Source organism: Dipodomys merriami, unplaced genomic scaffold (assembly GCF_024711535.1).
Source record: "Dipodomys merriami isolate MVZ:Mamm:240054 unplaced genomic scaffold, mDipMer1.0.p SCAF_2, whole genome shotgun sequence".
NCBI lineage: Eukaryota > Metazoa > Chordata > Mammalia > Rodentia > Heteromyidae > Dipodomys > Dipodomys merriami.
This window is the reverse complement of record NW_027203381.1, coordinates 12,755,108-12,777,309: the sequence shown is the minus strand read 5'-3', so window position 1 is coordinate 12,777,309 and position 22,202 is coordinate 12,755,108. Positions and strand designations below refer to the sequence as shown.

General features: G+C 40.0%; 1 protein-coding gene across 3 annotated transcripts in view; it reads left to right on the top strand.

Annotated features, from left to right (window-relative positions):
* Positions 1 to 21,915, top strand: part of Wdr7 (WD repeat domain 7) — a 284,441-nt gene extending 262,526 nt beyond the window's left edge. For all 3 annotated transcript variants that reach the window (XM_070029069.1, XM_070029067.1, XM_070029068.1), the window contains 2 exons: positions 13,747 to 13,851; positions 19,331 to 21,915. In XM_070029069.1, the coding sequence (XP_069885170.1) occupies positions 13,747 to 13,851; positions 19,331 to 19,534 (309 nt within the window). In that variant the 3' untranslated portion in view covers positions 19,535 to 21,915. The remainder of the gene's footprint in view (positions 1 to 13,746; positions 13,852 to 19,330) is intronic.
* The last annotated feature ends 287 nt before the right edge of the window (positions 21,916 to 22,202 follow it).

Below are 22,202 nucleotides of genomic sequence, written 5' to 3'. Positions count from 1 at the left end.
TTTAATAATTATACTAGGAAAATCCTTAAGAATACTATATGACCTCCCTAAAATAATGTAATTTATGGGTAACTGAAGTTTTAGTGAAGTTAAACTTATAGAAATTAGACTATCAGTTCAATAGTTGACTAATACTGGTAACTTAGAATGATAAAGGCTATGCTATTTGAAATATAGATTTTTTTCCTAGAAATATTTGCATGATTTATTTCTTTATCTCTGAGTCAAATATTATAAACTTCAGATCAGTTTTACTGTCAACTTTACAATGCTGTTTTGGAAAATTCTCTACTTAGAAATTCATTCTTTAGGGAATAACTTTGAGACCTTGGCTTAGACCAGGTACAGCACTTAGCATAACCAAAGCTCAGGGTTCTGTCACTGTGTATGTGAGAGAGGTGGGAAGAGAGTAGGGAGGTTGGGAGGGAAAGAAGTAACCAGATATGCTTGCACATGCCTGTAGTCACAGCTCAGGAGGTTAAGGCCAAAACATGACTTGAGCTCAGGAGTTCAAGACCAGCCTGACCAACATAGTAAGATCCTATCTTTAAAAAAAAAAAAAAAAGAAGGTGAAAAAGATTCAAAAAACAAGGTTTCAAAACCTGTAATTTTCTACCCATCCCTAGTGTTTTGGTTTGTTTTGTGCTGGTCCTGGGGCTTGAACTCAGGGCTGGCACTGTCCCTAAGGTTTTTGTTTTTGTTTTTGCTCAAGACTAGTGCTCTACCACTTGAGTTACAGCTCCATTCCCTTTGGGGGAGAGGGTTAATTACAGATAGTCTCATAGATTTTGCTGCTCAGGCTGTCTTCAAGCTGTGATTCTCAGCTCTCAACCTCCTGAGGTAACTTCAGTTACAGCCATGGTCCACTAGGGCCCAGCAGCATCCCTTTGTATTATCTTCATCCCTTTATTTTTTTCAGTCTGTTTCATAGGTTCTCTCAGACACATAATGTTCCTGCAGAGACTGCTGTGAACCAGAAACTGTGTAGAATGCTGGGCTTATGCCTTCAGCACTATCAGTGAACTATAATTCCAAAATCTGTTTATCTTCCCATAAACCTGTTTCTGAACAAATTCATCTTTCTTTCCAGCTCTCTGGCATATTCTGACTACCTGCTCCAAGTCCCACCCTAATACCCCATGTCCTCAACGAAGCTCATTACTCCTTTTTACATCTTCCTAGTCCCCACCCCTTGTCCCGGGGTCTTCTTTCTTTTTCTTCTTCCCTGTCTAGGCATCAGTAACACCACCCATCCAGTTGTCTTCTCATGCATGTTTATATCAGTTCCTCATTCAACTCCTAATCTTTCTGCTTGTTTACTTTCTAGCCAGTTCTTTCTTTTTTTTTTTCCAATTTCTTTATTCTTAATTCTCTGTAAAAATATGTTCTTAAAACTAGTTTGATCTGGGCCCAACGTTGTGATTCATGGCTGTTGGTCCCAGCTCCTCTGGAGGTAAAGATAGGCAGATGACAGGTTCGAGGCCAGTCACAGCCAAAGTGAGAGATCACATCTGAAAATCAAGCTAAAAGCAGAACGGATTAGGGTAGAGTACTTGTATAGCAAGGGAAAGGCCCTGTCTTAAATCTCTGGGGGTTGGGGGATAAAAACAAACTACCCTTGTCTGATTCAACCATTCTCCTACCTCAAAACATCAGCCAACTGTTGACTAGGAACTCAGTATAACCCTAACTGTCTGTCTGCCTCCCTACTGGGCCTATCTCTCCCACTTCTATGCCTGGCACTTCTCAACGCAGAGTGGCACAGGCTGCTGGCAGCTGTCCTTAGCCCCTTTCCTGCCCTCGTTCTGAATACTGTTGGTTAAACTGTTTGCCTAGAGTAGCATTCCATTTCAGATCCTTCTGGCCAATTTCTGTTTAACCTTTAAATATCCACACAAATACCTATACCTACCTATAACTCATCCATCCTGACATCTGCTACCACTACATCTGTGCTTCTATGACACCCTGTGCATATTTCTTTTTTATTTATTTATTTATTTATTTTGCCAGTCCTGGGGCTTGAACTGTGTGGGTCTGAGTACTATCCCTGAGCTTCTTTTGCTCAAGGCTAACTCTCTACCACTTGAGTAGTGCCACAGTGCCACTTCTGGCTTTTTCTGAGTAGTTTATTGGAGATAAGAATCTCACAGACTTATCTACCTGGGCTGGCTTCAAACTGCACTACTCAGATCTCAGCCTCCTGAGTAGCTAGAATTATAGGTATGAACCACCAGCACCTGGCTTTGTGAGTGTTTCTATTATGCTCTTTATTCCACTGTACAATAGCGGTTTGCTTTCAGATGCTCTGTCTCCTCTCCTAGAGTCACTGGGAGGGGTCATATCTCATCGTTGTACTTTGCCCTAAAAATATTTAATCCCATGAGATTAGCAAGAGAAATACTATCATTTTATAAATAAGTAGATTGGAAACTGTTACCCATTTATAAAACCTGCCAAGACAAATTTAAAGCACTTGAGTGGATGTGGAAAGCCTAAGAATAAGTCAGAGGACAGACATATTGTCAGAATTATTTTGCCACAGTATATTGTTCTAGAATATTGGCAGATGTAATTGCTATAAATATATGATTATGATTATAGTTTATGAATTGTTTTAATATTAATCATTTGAATGTTACATGAGAGATATAGGGTATTTTATATTTTTATAAGTTGGCTAACCCTTGAAATACAGAACATAAAAGCAAACATTACTAAATATGTATTGCATATTAGTGGATATATCATTTCCAAAATAAATATGAGTGAAAGGATAGACATTACTTAGTGTTTCTGTGACTTTTACATTGTTATGTGTTACCTTTGTTTTCTTTAATGCTTTCAAATTGTTTCTCTCGTTTTTGAATGTTAAAATTTTTTAATTCTGTTGAATCTACCTTTGAAAAGATGTAAGTTCTTTAGCTCTTGTACCATCTACAGAAGTGAATTTTGTGTTACAGGCACAGTGCTAAGGGCAGGGCAGCGTGGTGTAGGAGCCTGTGTGCAGGCTGTCCTGCACTGAAGCCAGGCCATTTCTGGTGGCCTTACCCACATCAGGACCTGCCAGAATGCCCAGCTGTCATGATGGACATTTGCTTAGGAATGAGACTGCTGTCTGGACAGTTAGAGTGCATGGACAGACATGTGTCTGCAGAAATCTTCCTGTATAAAGCCCTGCAGTGTTTTGATAGGGCACAGAAATAAATAGAATTCCTAGTCCTGAGGAGCTCCAAGTAGAAGCAATAGACTTTACTTTTGCAGCACAGTATTACCTTCAACAGCATTTTCTCCTGCCTTCTTTACACATACACATATATGGATTGATAGCCATTTCCTGCTACTTTGTCTTTTTTTTTCTTGTCAAGGTGATGTACAAAGGGGTTACAGTTTTAAGAATCTTCTTCATATTTAAGAACAGGCTTTATAGTCTGCTAATCAAAATTGGAATCTTATTTTAAAATTTCTAGAACATGTGTGAGCAGATTTATATTAAGAAGACATTTAGAGTTTGAATCTGCCCAAATATGAAAAGAAAAATCTATGATTCTTTAAGCATAGGAAAGGTACACTTTAATAAGTATTTTATAATACTCTCATACCAGCAGTATGAATATTTGATGATAATTTATTCACTGTCCTTTTATTTAAAACGAAACCACATTTATCTAAGTCAAATTAGCATTCAGTGTTTGAGTACCCATAAATTTAAATATGGCTTTATAATTTATTTGAAAAATGTTCAATTGAAAAAGTTATGTTTTTAATTATATCCTTAACTTGATCTCTCTCATGTTATTATGAGTCTCATACTACAAATACATTGCCATCATCTTATTAGCCCAAAATTGTTGATGTTTGGGATTGTTGCCAAACTTAATTTTCAAAGTATAATTCTAAAAATTGATCATTTCAACACACAAAGAAAGGACACCACTTATGTATAATTTAATTGGATATTTGATGTAGTAAATATTTGATCTAGTAAAGCAGAAGAGAAGACTGTGTGAGTTTGTGTTTTTGCCCACAGCCCCTTATCTACAGCAAGAAAAGGAGAAAGGGGCTTAGCTATTAAAAGCTGGGTTAATGTTTATTAAGTTTATCAAATGGGATATTTATTTATTCTTAGAATGTGAAAATCTCTCAAAAGGGAAAACTCCTCAAACCAGTACTTATTTTTTGTAGATGATGATATTCAGATGATTATAATATTTGGTGAATAGTAAACAACCAGTGACAAATGTTCATTTCTGTTTATTCTTAGGCTTTTCTTTTAAAAATAAATTTTGGCGCTGAATGTAGAAGTTTACACCTATAATTCCAGAAGCTGAGACAAGAGGATTGTAAGATTAAGGCCAGTGTGCCTCTATGGAAGACCTTGTTTAAAAAATAATAATAACTATAGTTAACTATAGATTATAGAAATCTTTAAAAATTCGCTATAGATTATAATCTGAAAGAGAACAATGAGGTTTTTTTATTCTCATTGTTCTATTCCTAAATCAGGGTGGTATGTAATTTCTCACAAAACAAATTCAAAAAAATGTTATTTAGGTCATAAGGCTTATTAATATAGAGATATTAAATACTGATTTGTTAGTGTCAGTTCATTTAGTTCCAAATAATATACAGATAACTTTTAGTAACTGAGAATGGACAATATAAAGGAAGAAAGTATTTCTTGAGGCATTACACCTTATAAAACTTTAAGATAGCTCACTTTATTATATTTATCCTTAAATCTATTTTCCATTAAGATGTTAAAATGATAGCAAATCTACTCGGTTTTCTCCCCAAATGTATATTCTTTTCAATTAGCTGGTGGTAAGAAAATAATTCATTAGATAATGCATATGCTTCATAGACTGGAAAAAGCCTAACAGGTTGACTCATTAGATAAAGTTGACATAATATGACTCAAAAGCATCACCTCAGCCTTCCATCAAGCACAGAAACTATAGAGATAACCCACTGTCAACCCTCAAATCTCTATTAAAAATCATGGTAGAACTTCCAAAGAGCAGCATGTGGACATACATGTTTAGACTGTGGAAGGTAATGGAATCGATGAGAAAAGGCTGACTCTCTTCAACAGTGGAAAACTTGGGGGTTGCATTTACCATCTACATTCATTTTGGTTGATACTTTGTGTCCCAAGAGAGAAAAGGCTGGGCTCCTAATTTTACAACTATCTCCTGCTAAAAAATGTTTTTTGTGTGTGATGCTTGCAAGGGTTGCCCTTTTAGAGCACTGATAGAGTAATGGGGCAGTGCACCCTTTAGGCACTGAGGCCCCAGGAGGAAGGCTGCTGGCCAGAAAAGGGAGCAGCACAGCTTCTTCCGGGTCAGTGCAGTAGTTCAATGCAGCTCTGTGTTGCCATGTTCAAACTCCTCGATCTGGGTCAAGGTAGAGTTTTGCTTCATTTGCCACATTTTGAGGGCAGAGGACCTGCCCCTGTCCCTGTCCCTGCCAGTTGACGACAGTGTCCTGTGGCTCCAGCAATGCTCTCATTCTGCCTGTCCTCATAGAAAAGCGAAATAAACCTGACTGGCTCCCAGTGTGAAGAGAGGTCTAAACCAGGAGCTTTCCTAGATATAGAAACCTCTGGTTGAGGGCTGGGAAGGTGGCTCAGTGGTAGAGCACTTGCCTTGCATGCCTGAGGCCCTGGGTTCAATTCCTCAGCACCACATAAGCAAAAAGAAAAAAGTCGTAAGTGGCGCTCTGGCTCAAGTGGTAGAGTGCTAGCCTTGAGCTGAAGAGCTGAGGGACAGCACCCAGGCCCAGAGTTCAGGCCCCACAACTGGACCCCCCCAAAAAAAGAAAAGAAAAGAAACCTCTGGTTGCCATCTGAGAGGCCCTGGACTCCAGTTGGGCCTGCAGAGTGGGGCAGGCCGGCTAAAGAGCAGACAGTCTAGCCCAGTGAGGATCCAAGCCGCAACAGACACTGCTCTGCTGGGAAAGTCGCTTGAGTGTAGTAGGTAATGTATAGAATGCCAGTGACATGAGAAAGCCGGAATCAAACATAAACAATTTCTACTTCCTTTTTACCTGGTATCTCTTCACAGCAGACTCTGGAATATGAATTCTAATCAAACCAAGTGATTTTACCTCTCTTGGTGCCTCAGTAAAGTGGAGGACAATAGAGTCTTCTCTATTGCTAGCTAAAGATTCTCTAATCTTAATGTGCTCCGAACAGTAGCTGGGACAGATAAGGAAATCTGTCTTTTTCATGTGCTTTCTGGAACTCCTATAATATTTAGCACAGTAATGCACATACATAAACTCTTTCAATATGAAGTTTTAAATGTATTTGAAGGATGACAATGCTGTGTTATAGATGACCTTTACTAAGCCTGGGCTTGTATTTAAAAGATGAAATATTTAAGCTAGGCACTGTTGGCACACACCTATAATCCTAGCTGCTTGGGAAGTCAAGACAGGGAGAATTGTAATTCAAGGCCAGCCCAGACCCTGCAAACAAAAGCTTAAGAGACCTCTTCAACCTATACTTTGATACAGTGACACATGTCTGTCATTCTAGCTCCCTGAGAAGCATAAATAGGCAGATCATGGTCTAGATGCATGTCTGGGCAGAAAGTAAAACCCTATCTCCAAAAAAAAGGACAAAAAGGGTTGAAGTCATGGCTAACCATAGAGTACCACCTAGCAAACATGAGGCCTTGAGTTCAAAGCCCAGGAACACACGCAAACAAATGGCAAAAAGTTTGTATTAAAAAAAAACAACAGAGATTTTTTTTTTTAGTGGCATTGGATGTAAGTTGTTTTACATTAAAAAGTATTGAGTTATATTTGCATTTGTATCCATGACCACAGTGATGAGACAAAACTCATCTCTGAAACCATCTAGATGATATGTTGATGTATGTGTGGATCATTGACAAATTGCAGAAGTAGCTGGATGGATCGGAGAGACCATGGAGCCCCAGTGAATGGAGTAACCTTAGTGAATATGAGTCACAATGCAAAGGTGGAACAGAGAGTTGGGGTTTGAGATGATATGGGTCCAGAGCTGCTGATCTACAGGTCAGTTTCCACACATAGAGACTGCCCTTTGGGCTTGGCTGGCCACACTTCCATCTCCTAAATGTAACTAGGAACAGGTTGAGGGTCAACCACCTGCACGCCAACTACTCTGACAGCTTTTTCCTTCCAGAAACTTGCAGGAAGTTATCTGCAAACAATAATCATCAGCCACAGTTGCCATTTTCTGATAAGTACAGCACTGACCTGCATAGCATTATGACAATCTATAATGACACCAGTTTCTTCCTAGTACTCAATCTAGTATGAAATTCCACAGTTTGAGATATACTTGAAGAAGATGACCTTAAAATACCATCCAAGTCTAGAATGGCATAATTATAAAGCTTAGAGACACTTTAAGGAAAAGCCACTACCAAGATAGGGACACAAATTTTTTTTCTCTTTCTTGCTATTGTTTCTAATGTATTTATTTATATTTATTTATATACCATGTGATTTTTTTGTTTATTTTTATGTTCTTCCCCCCCCCCCCGCCGCGGTATAACCCCTGTTTTCACTGCATTTGATGTTGGTGCCCTGCATCCTATATATATACTCTAATTCAGGGAGGGGAAGGGGGAAAAAATGCTTAAATAGGGATACAGGTTGACCCATTGTAACAATGAGATGTACAAGACACTATGTTGAAAACGAACTTTACAACTTTGGGGGGGGAGGTGGGAGGGAAGGGATGGTAGGGGAAAAACAATGCTCAATAGGAAATATACTCATTACCTTGCTCATATAACAGTAACCCCTCTATACAGCATTTTTACAATAAAAACGTACAAAAAAAAAAGAGAGAGAAATCCACCAAAATTATTTTCAAAGTTGGAAAATGAGGCTTGAGAGGAAAGGTTAATAAAGCCCCAGGAATATTTTTAAAAACCAAAACAGAGCAAGCAGCAACAAGAGGCTGTAAGTCTGTAGAAGGCTATCACAGCGAGAGGGAGACCACTGTGCTCCATTTCTACAGAAGGGGCAGAAGTTACAGCATTTTGATTTATTTATATTTGATATTAGGAAAAGTTCCTGACAGTGTACATTGTTATACACTGAAAAAGGTCCTCAGGGGACATTTTGGAGTCTTCTCTAGAGATATTTGAAATAGAACAGATTTCCATCTGTCTGACTGCTTTCAGGTAGCCCTGTCTGTGGGCAGACAGAAGCAGACATCCTTTGAGGGTTCCTGGTCCTTGAGCCCATCCACAGAAGCCTGAGAAGTTTAGTGCAAGGGTGATAATTAAATTTTACTTTAATCATCCATAGATGAGATTATCTATTTTTAATGGTGTTATTATCTACCTAAATTATTTGCTGAACCTATAATTTGGTTCCTTGAACAGATGAACTTTAAATGGCTAATAAAAAATTCATAAATTGCTTCCTTGGGAGAAAAGAAAGGAAAAATTTTATTTTCTTGCTTATAATTAATTCTTGTGAACTCTTTGGGAATGGCTCTTTTTGGAATGAGCTTTTTCTTGCCTAACAGAGCCGTCAGTCCCAGCAATGTCTTTGTCTCCTCTGCTGTGAGCAGTTACTTCCCTGCCAGCCAGCCATGAAATGTGTGGCTTCTTGTATTGGGATGTCAGAATAGTATGCAAATTAGTCACCATCTCTTCCTCTTCCTCTCTTTTTCTCCCCCTCCCCACTCCCCACATCTTTCTCTCTTACTCTGTCTGTGTGCATCTTACTTGCCCGCTCACTTGCTCTCTGCCCTTTACTGTTTGGGCTGCTCTGAATGTGAATATGTAGGAGATCACAAATGGAGGCAAGTGTTTAGGGTACGTAGGTGAGCATGCCCTGATCCTCTCCAGGCTGGCATTGTTGGTTGTCACTAAGTTAGGAGCACTGCTTGAGAAAGGTCCCCTTCTGCAGGTCTTTGGAATGGCCCTCTGCCTTTCTTTTCAGGGTCCATCTTCATTTCCTTGGCACTCCTTGAGCCTTCCCTGAATATCTGGACCTCTCCAATTTATTTCCTGCCTACAGGTGCCAGTGGACACTTCAGGCTCACCTTCAACTCGAGGCATCTGACATGCCTGTTCCTTGTGAGAGCACAGCTGTATTTGCTCATGTGCAGTCAACTGGGGACTTCTTTTTTCAGCTCAGCAGGCTTTTCAGTGCTGCCATGCTGCTCTTGTAGAGGGCCATGCACACGGGTCTCCCTGCCTCCAAGACCTTGGGGCTGTCAAGGTTCAGTCCATGTTCTTTTGGTTTTCCAGGTACTTTTAGTAACTATTAGACAAACAACATGATTCAGTAATTTATAAATCTTTTCCTATGATAGTTTTGGGGGGAATTTTATTGGCTTGGTGTTCTGGTTTGGGTTGCTGTTTTTGGTTTTACTTGAGACAAGGTCTCTCTGGGTGAGCCAAGGCTGACCTGAAACTCCTATTCCTCCTGCCTCAGCCACCTTAGTGCTGAGATTATAGATATGTACACCATGCCTGGTCCATATGATGGTATTTGTGAAACAAAAATTTACCTGCTTTCGGATGGATAACTTTTCCTTACAACTTACATTAGAGGCAACAAAATGTTCTGTGTAGTTGGTGTTTTCCTTTCCCCTAAAAAGAATGAGAAGCCTGAAAATAAATATGAAATGCTTTCTTTAATCTTATTCGCCCTCCTACATTTTGTTTCAAGTCAAAAACTTATCATTTGGAAGCTTTTTTATCATTTGTCTTTTCCAAGAAGAGACAAACCATGTGAAGAACGATTTTAAAGAGCACATTCTTACCCCTGGCTTCTGTTGACACTGACAAAACCATTTTAGTATTCTAGCTTCTGTTTCCTTCTTGATATAGTAGGGTTAATTATATTTCTTTGCAAAGCACACTGAAAGTGCTTGTTGAGAACCAGTGTGTAAAATTGCTCATTATTAGTCCGGCCTCACTGATCCTTTTATTAGGCAAGGGGGTGGGGATTGTTTTAACAGTTCAACACTTGGCCTCCTGCTAGGGATAATTGTGTGATTTCTCTTTTTGTTCATAGCATTTCCTGAATCAGATTCATTTCTTTGTATTCCATCTCTGTCTTTTCCAGACAGCCATTCCTTTGACTAAAACTATAACAAGACATGATAATCCGTTTGCATATTTTAAAAATCAACCAAACCACTTTGGAGTTTGAAACCTGTTTGAAAAATGGCCTTAAGGTTCTACCATTGAAGAACCTTTAGATTGGCTCCGTCTTCTCACAGAGCACTTGGGAGTTTGCTGTGATCCCTAGGCAGCTGCCAGAGTGAGTGAAGGTTAAAGTCTGTTCAGGTGGTACCCACACAGGACCTTAGTCATTCGGAGAATCTGAACAAGACAATGGCAACATTTCCATTACAGTGAGGGCCAAAGCACTCTTAGGCTGTGATGGTAATGAGCTGACCAGATGCACCAAACCATTTTAAATGGCAAGCTTCTCACATTGCCATGAGTGATCCCTGCTTCCTTAGGGGACAGCAGATTTATCAACTGCAGTCAGTGCTCCTATGGTTTAAGGTGCTTTAAAGCAGGGGATGGAGAGGAGGAGTTAGGGAGGGCACCTGGCACTATGTTATGGTGTGTGTGAGTGTGTGTGTGTGTGTGTGTGTGTGTGTGTCATCTTGAGCTTCCTAAAAGTAAAGCAAGTCTTGTTATATTATGTGTTTACTATTGCATGATAAGAGCAGAAGATTTATGTGGAAAGAGAAATATTTTTCTGGAAGAAAATTCCAAGATGAAGTGACTTCACAGGCTGTTCTGAGAGAAACACTAGGCAACAGGGCAGCCCTTTAAGCAGGGCTTCTAAATCCCAGTCTCTGTATTCAGGTGGAGGTGCAACATGTGTCTAAATTTCTGCTTCTCCAACAAGACTGACCTCAGCATGCCCACAGACCATTGGCTAACAACTTGTGAGTCTGCTGGCATAATTGTTGTCCACTCATTGTTATATCTTCTAATTCCCTGAAGAACATCCTAGGTGTTTATTAATGAACGATTCTAATCTGAAACAAGCAGACCTTGTAGTCTGTTTGGAAATTAGAGGTCCAGCCTCCCTCCACTCAGAGCAGGGCCTTGAGGCCTTTCAAGAGATCCAATCCATTTTACCTACAACTTTTACTCTGCTCAAGTTCTAGATGGATGGCAGGGTCCCTAGAGCATTGAGAAAGTATTATGACTTAAATATTTGTAATAGAGGGGTGACATTACAGGCTAGGAGGGCCCAGGCAGGAAATAGATGAACCCACAAATCTCTGGTATAAATACTGGACTAATGAAGTGACTAACAAGGGCCCAGGCTGGGATGGCCATGTGTTGCCCAGTTTTAGTGCTGATTTTACATGAGATTTAGTCCATTAGAAATCTGGGCTTAAAATGTTTTTTAAATATTTGCATGCCAAACCAAAACATATGTACAATTTCTATATGTAAAAGTCCTCAGTTTACAACCTCTATTATGAATCAAGAACTTCTAATTGCCTATCTTAACAAAAAAACAAACAAACAAACAAAAACAGATTCAGGTTGGCTTAGATTTTTTTTAACAAAACTGTTGGTTTTTTTAAATGCCTTCCAGTGAGTTCATTAAACTTGCCTATTGTGTGGAAATGGACAGTTTCCCATTATTTAATTGTTTGAGCATTTTTTCCACTGCCTGAAATAATTTTCACTCTAGTACAATTGCTGTTAATCTCAGTTTTTGAGACCATCATTTATATTTGATGGGCCAGCACCATGGATAGCTACCATGCTTGTTCAGTGAAATGCTGCAGTCTCAAGTCACTGTCTAAGCAGTTTAGTATCCTGGGGATGCTGACCTAGGACATAAACGGTTTTGGGGTTTTCTTTTTGGTTGTTGTTGGGAGTGGGAAGAAGATCATTAAGCAATATTCTTGAATAACAGTTTATATTTGTGTGGTCATTTCTAAAACTGGTAGATGTACTAAAAAATGTCAGTAATATTCATTTTTATTTTGTGTCCGCAATTGTGCAGACTGCCACAGATGTATTATCCCATTTAGTTTTCACAGAACTCTTTGTAGTTCCTACAATCATTGTCTTCATCCCTATATTATAGATATGGAGACTCTGAAGTTAAGCACCTTAAATAATGTGGTCCTAGGTTCCATAGTTAATAAAACAGTAAAGCCCAAATGCAAACCCAAACAGACTGACTTAAACCACTGTCCTCTGCTGCTTGAAGCCCATGTCTGTATGATCAGAATAACATTCTTCCTTTGAACATTGAAAAGCAGATACATTTTGGACCTCACAGTATATTGAAAGTCAAATGATAAGAAAGAACAGATTTGCTGGGCGCCGGTGGCTCATGCCTGTGATCCTAGTAGCTACTTAGGAGGCTGAGATCTGAGAATTGCAGTTCAAAGCCATCCTGGGCAGGGAAGTCCATGAGACCCTTATCTCCAATTAACCACCAGAAAACCAGAAGTGGCGCTGTGGCTCAAGTGGTAGAGTGCTAGCCTTGAGCTGAAGAGCTCAGGGACAGGGCCCAGGCCCAGACTTCAAGCCACATGAAGAAAGAAAAGAAAAGAAAAGAAAAGAAAAGGAAAGAAAGAAAAGAAAAAAAGAAAGAAAGAAAGAGAGAGAGAGAGAGAAAGACAGAGAGGGAGGGAGGGAGAAAGGGGAGGGGAGGGAAGGAAGAACAGATTGCTAACGACATGGAAAAATATACTTGTAATCTCTCTCTCTCTGTCATACACAAACACACACACACACACATGCATGTACACACAGTTCTTTCTCATTTTAGTCTTAAGATATGATTTTTGAAGAAGAGCTTACTAGAATTTACAGTATGTGTGGTCCAAATCTCATAATGAGTCCGATGCATAGAGACTCAGGTTTTACAATTCTTCATCAAAAATTCTAGATGGTAACAGAATTACAGATGGATACTGTCTCCATTTGATGACATACATTTTCTCCCATACCATTCTAGATAAAGAGAGAAGACTAGATATTAGTTAATATAGTAACAATTGATTATTGGGTATTATTGGAATAGCTAGTTTGCTTATGCAATATATTAATATCATCAGGCCTAAGTGTATTTTGTTATTAAGAATCATTTTTTTTCAAAGACATAGCCTAAAATGCAATTTCCTTTTTATTATTCATGGTTAAATCAATGCAAGCTATTGGCAAAGGTTCAAAAACTATTCCTGTTAACTTGTTTTTAATAATATTTGATTTATAGATGTGTCCAAGCTTCCAATGTGTGCCTGTATATATGTTTACTAGTTTTGGCTATATACACTTAAACACAGTGTTATTGGTAGAAAACAAGCATGAAATGTGAAAAATGTGTGATTATTAAGGAGCTGAAATGTGTGATTATTAAGGAGCTGTCCTTCTAGGACAGGTACAATGTGATATGGCTTTGATTTATTTTCATTTCAAATAATCAAGATTGCTGGATAATTTTGATGATGAGTTTCTTACTTTTTCTAATTAATTTCAAAATTCTTCCCTCTGATGAACTCACATGCTGGTTTGCTTTTTCTTCGGGCTCATACTATCCTTCCAAATAGAAAAGAGGTCCTCTCCTCTTGGATATATAGTGAAAGGACTTTGGTCACTTTTCTTCTTTTTTCTAATTTGATTTTTATAAACACAGAATGTAAGCATATCTAAACTTGCATTGATATGTGTATTTGTGATAGCTTTGGGAAAGCATTCCATTAATGGCATATGAATTTTCTTGTAGACCATCCATGGACACAAGGGACCAATCACTGCAGTGTCCTTTGCGCCTGATGGACGATATCTTGCCACCTACTCCAACACTGACAGCCACATTTCTTTCTGGCAGGTAAGAGTAAACGCATGATTCCCTGTGGTGGGAAAGTCTTGTTGTTGAGCCTATCTGCCAGCCCTTCCTCCTGCCTTTCAATTCCCTTTCCTCAACAAATGTCAACAAATATTTATTGATTGAGGCTCCAGCATGCAGGGTGCTGAGAACACAGTTAGCAATACAGAGAGAGGAAGCCTCTTCGGTGTAATGAAACACAGAAGAGTCAAGCATGCAAGCACAGTAAGAGGCAAACCTGACAATGAGTTTTAGGAATGCTTTCCAGAGTAAGTGACATTTTGACCAAGCCATAAAAGACAGAGAGAGAGGCGGGGGGGGGGGGGGGGGCAAGAGCAGTGAGGCCTGGACCAAAAGGAAATGGGCAGGAGTGGCCTTGCTCAGGTCACTGAGTGAGATATTCCATGGAGATTCTGGGCCTGGGACTCCTGACAAGGCATGTGACGTGGGATAATGAACTGCCTACTACTGGCTGTACACTCACTGTGTTTTTTGCTCACCTTCTGAGTTTCTCGCATAATGTTCTTAATTCCTAAACTATTCAAAATATGAGTATCATGAAAATACCTATGTTAAATTCTGCTTAGAGTGAACACTAGTTTGACCAACTAATTTTTACTGAAGATTCTGTTTCATTTTCAGTACTTAATCCTATCTTCCCTTCAATTACCTTACTCTTTCAGTGCTGACAGTCACACAAATATTAAATTCTGTCAGGTTCCCCCAAAGAGTTCATTTAAAATTTAATTATTTACTTTTATTTTCCTAGGATGCAAGTGTGTTTTCTAAGGTTTGGCCTGTTGCTTTGAAAGCTGAAAACATAAAATAAAAGTTTAAACAAGGCTTCAGCACAACTTGATGATGGTGCAAAAAAATCAATAGCTAATAAAATGTAAAATGGATACAATAAATTGCTTAATTAACAACATGCTATTAAAGTGTGACAACTTCCAAATCTGTCAGAGACTTTTTCTACTTCTTATCTAATTTCGTTTTCCAGTTTATTTTCTCATTATCCTTTCTTCCAGAATGTATCTCCAGCATCTTAATTAGCTCATATTAAACTCCTTCTGTCAGACATCTCACTCAGTCTTCACTTTTCCCAGTAGGTAACCACAGGACTGGCATCTTCTATGGAAATTCCACCATCACTCTTTACATGTTTATAATTTAGACTCTTGCAGCAATGGTCCTTTCAAAAGTTCATCAGTTGATGGTTCTTTGTATACAAGTCTGATGCAGTGGTCATAGCTCTACTATTTTTGCAATTCTACTTTGATACAGATTTTCCTTTATTTCCTGCTCGCTTGGCACCATGAAGCCATGCTTACAAAATCTCCATTCACCCTGTATTGCCTCAGTGTCTAGGAGCTGGTGCCAGCCTGGACTTTAGATGAGCAAGCCACACCAGCACTGGGCCACACTGTCACCAAGCCTGAGTTGTGCCAGTGCCTGTTTCTTGGAGATTAAAAAAAAAAACTAAGCTTCTGCTTTTTATCCTCCCAAGTTTTGTTCTGATAAGAAAATGTAATGTTACATAAAAGAGTATCTCTAAAGTTTAGCCGGATTGTATTCAGTGGTTTTCCTGAATTTTCTAAATGATAAAACATCTTTTTCCCCTCTGTGTAGATTTTTAGGGTTCTGCTTGATACGTTTTTTCGTTCTTGCTTTGAACTTTTTTTTCTCTATTAAAAACTCTACCCAGCACACTGATGGATTATGGTTAGGATCCCTCCTTTCATTGGAGATCAAAGTCTTTCAGCGGTACAGTCTTTTAGAGACCTCTCTGTGCCTTTTCCAGCCTTCTCCTCACTTCTCGCTCTGGGCTGTCAAGCATACATTAGCCCCGTGCGCTTGCACCTGTGGCTCTGTGCATAGTAGAGTTGCCGCACCTGTCCTTAGTTCATACCTCACCAGAGTTGCCTGGTGTCATCTGCATGTGCAGAGCACCACAGCAGCTTGGCTAATACCCCATCTCTTCTTTGCCTCTAAAAACCATTGTCAGAATTTAAGATGCAGCCCATTCCTTGGAGGCTTAAATTATACCCAGCGCAGTCTTGCAATTGAAATGGAAGGCACAGAAACAGATCATTCCAGCTTTATCAAGAAATACAATGAAACTTCTTCCAGAAGTTTAGCGGCCTTCTGTTTGAATTAAAGACAATCCGAAGAACAGTGTTGGATCAGATCTTTCCACTGCTCTCTCCAAGTAGACTTGCCTTGTTTATTTAGCTACATGTTGTTTAGTCCTAATGATGTATGAATACTTTTATATTATTCCAGTAAGTGTACTGCAATATATTTTGAAAACTTAATGAAGTCATATTAATACACGGCCCTTCTAAAGCTATCAACTATTAAAATCTTGCTGAGAAATGAGTGTTAATGAGAAATATTGGTTAGATAATTACTCAAGCAAGACTTAGTAAAAGGTTTATGCACAGCATTACTTTGAGAAAAGCATTAAAACATGGCCTCTTTTGATGAATTTATCTGTTGTGTTTCTGTGTTCAGAAAATAATCTTCACAGTACTGGTTTTGTGAAACATATCTTTGAAGGAAAAGGAAAAACCCAAGTTGCATTTTAGATAGTTTACATGCTCAGCTGCTGAACAATATAATTTGGCAATCTGTCAAACCATCTGATTCATTAACATCCTATTTCTACAATCTATTTCACTTCAGTGTATCTGTTGGTATTTAAGCAAGTAATGTTTGGTAATCAAATACATTTGTAATTCTTTCACCTAAATTTGACCACCACCATTCAACAAACAAATAACCCCTTTCAGAAATCAGAGTAAGTTATATAGATGCTGGTTTCATTGTCTTTTATTCACTCCATGTATAACAGAATAGTATTTGGGCATTTAAAAATAGAATCATTAGCCATAAAGATTTCCCTCAATGTTTTAAGTAAAAAAGCAGATTACAAAACTACTATTCAATAGGAGACTGCTTATGGAAAATCCCTTAAATCTGTTTTTCTGTGTGTGTGTGTGTGTGTGTGTGTGTGTGTGTGTGTGTGTGTGTGTGTCTTACATATATATGCCTAATGTTTTGAAGATTGTTTATCAAACTAGTAACAATAATTGCCTTTAGTAAATGAGATTTTTTAGGACATTTTTGCTTTCTTTTTGTACTTCTATTATTTGAATTTTCACAACATCATCTTTGCAGTCAAGAAAAAACTTAATATTTAAAAAACTAATAATTCCATGTTGTTTTCATTCATTCAAGACTTACATTGTTCTTGTCTTAGCGTAGTTTGTAGTCAGTCACTAACTGGGAAAAAAATAATGTTGAATAACAGAATGGTCAACTTCTTGGCTGAGCTAATTGGGAAAATAAATGCCAACTTTACTATTCCAGATCCAGTCCTCATTTGAGGAGGTCAATATGATGGTATAGTGTGAGAAATAATGAAGTTTAATGAACTTAAGGGTCTCTTGTTTGAATTATAAGAAACTATAACAGTGTGTACCCCCCAAGAATTCCAGGGTTCTATTCTGAGGCAGTAAGGCCGAGGGCTTACTGACAACATTGATCAAAGTAGGATGAGACTCAGCAATGAGGGGAACCTAACTATAAGAATGGCTTTCTCCTTTCCTCATTCTCTTTATGCCATTTCTTTTACATACTTTCTTCTCCCCTTGAACCTTCAATGCATGTCTTGTATGTGGTTGAATATCAAGGAATGAATTAAAAATGGAGACGTTATTATCTGTGCATGTTTAATGCCCCTTGCATCTCAAGCCATCGGCAGAAATAAAACCTCAGACATACTTTCATAGGACATCCATAAAACCTGAAAAATAGTTTTGTAGCTGTTTATCAACTGAGAAACTGGTGGTGGTGGTGGTGGTGGTGGTGGTGGTTGCTTTCAAGCAGAGTAAGCCTGTTGATGCCAGTTGATTTTAGAAGGCAGTTTTCTGAATCATTTGAGTGTGTTATATTGTTGCTTTTTTTATGGAAATGAGAACTAGGAAATCAAGCTCACCATTTTTATATAAACTCTTTGGGAACCTCCAGAAAGTAGTAAGACATTGAGATTTTTGTCTTTTGTGGGGTCTTCATAGAAAAAGGAAGGAAGAAAGGACAGAGGCTTTGGAAGGTTGACAATAAGGCCCCGCCTGGCTTTAAGTGTGAACACAACTTTAGCAGAAAGAGTTAACAATAACCATACATTTGGTTTTAAAATGTGACCTCGTACACTAGTGATTTTTTTTCACCTCTGTGTTGTGTTCGGCACTATTATTAATGCAGGAAAATCAGTAACATTAGTCATCTTAAAAGGGTTATTACTCAAGATGATTTAAATTGTGAAAATGTCAGTGGAGCCTACACGCACTCTGCTAGAGATACCATGATTTACGCCCTCTGACACCATCCTGCTACTGAGAAGCCGGAAAAAAGGAATGGCTTCTACTTCTCACTGATCCAAATGCAAAGCGTGATAGGGGCAATCACACATCCAAGTGTCCTAAGATCTGCCAGGGTATCCTGAATCAACCTCCTGTGTGCAGTGTGTCACAGGCTGCAGGCTTTACCTACGCCCCTGGTGTCTTGCCCCTGCAGGTGGTGGCTCTGTGCTAGAGGATGATTAGAAATGAAAATTAGTGCAAAGAAAACAAATTATTTTGAGGCTTCTTTTCTGTCAGTATGCTTTCCATGTGATTTTACAGTAGCACAAGTGATGCATTTGAAATGCTGCATCTGAAAACATTTGAAGTGATATTTAGAATCTAAAGAAGCCTTCAGACTCAGTTGCTCGGAGAACCGTTGGCTTAGATAACTGCTGTTTGGTATTTAGCACTTTGACCTGAATGTCTAGTGGTTCGTGATTCATAATTTCCATGTTATGTAGAGTGGGTGTGGATGTCCTAAGAAATTCTAAATCCAGAAAAAGTGCTAAAAACAACTCCAAATACTACTACCTGATTAAAAGTTACGAGGATAAAATATGGAGAGAATACTCTAGCAGGACAAGGCAAGCGAGGTCCTGTGTCTCCCTTCAGTAAGGGAGTGCTCCCCAGAGCCTGGGGTGGGGATGGGAAGAGGTCTTGGGTCCAGGTGACTTATCACTTTGTCAGCAGCTTCACTGTCCTTCATTCTTTGGAGCAGATTATAAATTCTAGACCCGGTCTTCATGGACCCGTTCTTTAGGAAATACAGTCAGAATGGAAAGGCCTTCCAAACCCACAAGGTCCAAACGTGGTCTGATCGAGCTGTTTGATTAGCAGCTGTCCTCGGGATCAGTTAGGCCCGCCTTCAGTCAGCTTCTGCCTCTGGATGGGTGCGTGCGTGCGTGGGAACTGCCCGGGCCAGGCGTGTGGGCCCTGTGGAGCGGGGGGGGGGGGGGGGGGGGGGCGCAGGCGCCCGGGGCAGGGCGGGCCCCGGGCAGGGCGGGCAGGGCGGGCCCCCGGGCAGGGCGGGCTGGGCCCCGCGGTGACGGCTGTGCGCCCCGCCCCTGTCCCTCCAGATGAACACGTCGCTCCTGGGAAGCATCGGCATGCTGAACTCGGCCCCGCAGCTGCGCTGCATCAAAACCTACCAGGTGCCGCCCGTGCAGCCCGCGTCCCCCGGCTCGCACAACGCGCTCCGACTCGCCCGGCTCATCTGGACCTCCAACCGCAACGTCATCCTCATGGCCCACGACGGCAAGGAGCACCGCTTCATGGTCTAGCTCCTTCCCGGGACCCCGTCCTGCCGCCCCCCTCGGGGCCGGGCCGGGGCTGCTCACCTGTGCATGCTTCTTGGGGATCGACTTCTGCACCCCCCCACCCCCGTCCATCCACGCATTGCTGGACGGGACGGGGCCCTTCTGTCCCCGGGTAGAGGGGAGGGAGAGGCAGCCATTCCCGGGGACGTTCTTGTTGCTGGGCGCAACCGAAGCCTGAAAATCAATATCCACTGTGATTGCGCTCCCAGACCCAATCAGCGTCTGCAGCCCTCCAAGCCCGGCTCCCGGGGCCGCGGGACCGGGCGGCGCGGCCCTCCCTGAGATCACTTCCTCCGGGCCTCTCCCAAGCACACTGCTGTTCACCAGACAGAGCTGTTTACAGGGTGGGTTTTCCTCCAGTGATTGCTAGGAACTAATTCCACTTCCTAGGATTTTTGCCACACCTTCTTTACTAACAGCCAGCTGATTTGAGACGGAGGAAATATTAGAATACATATTTTTTTCCTTATAGAAACAAATACAGTTTTCCAGGCACCACACCTTATAAACTGCTCATTTCCTGCTAAAAGAGACTAGTATATTCAGTAGTTTACCATAAATATGGCCACTACTTACGATCTAACTAACACAGTTACCCAGTCGCTGTACAATCTCTGAGAGGCACTTTTGTGCGAAAGTGGAAGCATAGCATACATCTACAATGAAGGCCTTCCTGTGTTGCTGTAGACCCTCCGGTGAGGAAAGTTTTCCTCCCTCTTTCCAGGACCTTTGCAACCGGAAGTTCTCATATATGTGACATAGGCCAGTTATCCAGGATGACTACAAGCCAGCCTTCCAACTGCTAATCAGTTAAAGGAAAACTAGAAAGGCATTTCTTTTAAGTAAATATCTTAGAAAACAAATGACTATGGTTCTTTGTTCTGTGTGTATATAAAATGTGAGGGCTGTTGATGTATTTCAGTGGCATTAACCTAAAGTTGTTCATCATGCTTCTAAGTATGCTTTCACTAGATCACTTCCTATTATGTCAAATTATGCTGGTCTTATATTAATAGAAAAAAAACCTGTAAGATATTTTATGTATAAATTGCTCCTAACAAACTTGGATCTATGTGTAGTTAGATTACTTTGGTTTGTTGGTTTCTTGTTGATCGATTAATTGAGCAAAATGGTTTATTAAATACAAAAGTAAAAATGATTTATTCAGTTCAGAGAAAAATATGCAAAATTTCAAAGGAACCAAAACTATAATGGAAGTGCTTAATTTAAAAAAAAATAGATTGTCAGAGTTTATATAATACACAGAAATGTAGACACTAGATCCAGGAACAAATGTGTCTGTGTGTTATTGAAAACATTTTAAAGAGCATATGAAGAAGTCAAGACCCCACCCCCGAGAATATCACCTTCATCCTGATGTGAAAAGTTATTTCCATTGATGGCAACGCTATACTATTCCTTGGTTTTAGACAGATGTTGTTTCAAAGGTGAATTTATGCCCACATGCATGTACATTGTATTTATAATGATTATATATGTAGTTTGCAGGAAAATATACACAAATAAGAACTACTCATGTAGACATTTGGTGGACATGCTGTTGTGTCGGTATAGATAGAGAAATATGAAGTAAACTAAAAATTGCACTTTGCTTTCCCAGTGGGCTTCTGAGCCTGCTCTACACCCAGCGCACATTTATTTTATGAATTTAAATGGAAATGAATTTATGCTAGACTTTAAAACTGTTTGGAATGATGAGGTTACACCTACACCATAGGAGGTTTGTTTTCACAGAATGTCCTATGCATCAGGCTAGAGGTGTGGGACCAGTAGGTAGGCTACCATGAGTGTGCAGATGGGTCCTACGTAGAGGTTGAGCATGAAGCTGTGAGGGCTGGGGGCGCAGCCCTGCAGGTGGATGAGAGCCCGTGTCCTAGACCATAGACATGAAACTTGGTGGCTAGACATCTCTACTAAACTCAAATTTCAGTTCTTGCTATGTGATACTGTCCTTGGCCATTCTGACAGCCACATTCCCAAATTTTACCCCAGCTTGAATTCTCAGCCCTGACTAAACTTTGTATTGTCATCCCAGTGTATGCTTTCAGTGTTTTATTGATTTTGTTGGCACTGCATTTGAACCCATCCTTGTAAATGTAGAGACATATGTGGCTTCATTGGTAATATACAAGCAAATGATGACATGACTTGACACCTGTATGAAAACCTTGTAATGATTGAACTCACTGTGCATAGCCAGTGAATTAAAATGTCTGCCTCCCAAGACATTGCTGGATATGACTCCTCCACTTGATAGATTCTACATGTGCTGAATGTACCTGTGTACATATGTGTGTTAAATAAAACTGAATTGTACTGATGAATGTTTTCCTGTACTATTACTTTTTCCCAGTGTGTACTCTTCTGGTTACCAGGGTTTGAACTCAAGGCCTTGTGCTCACTGGGCTTACTCACTCCAACACCTGAGCCATGCCTACAGCATAGCTTTCAGCTGATTCATTTGGAGATAGATTCTCATGGGCTTTTCTGTCTGGTCTGGCTTCAAACCACAATCCTTTGGTCTCAGCTACCGTGGGACTAAGGTTACAGGTATGAGCCACTGGCACTAGATCAATGGCCACTCTTCTTAAACATTCTCAGTTGACATACA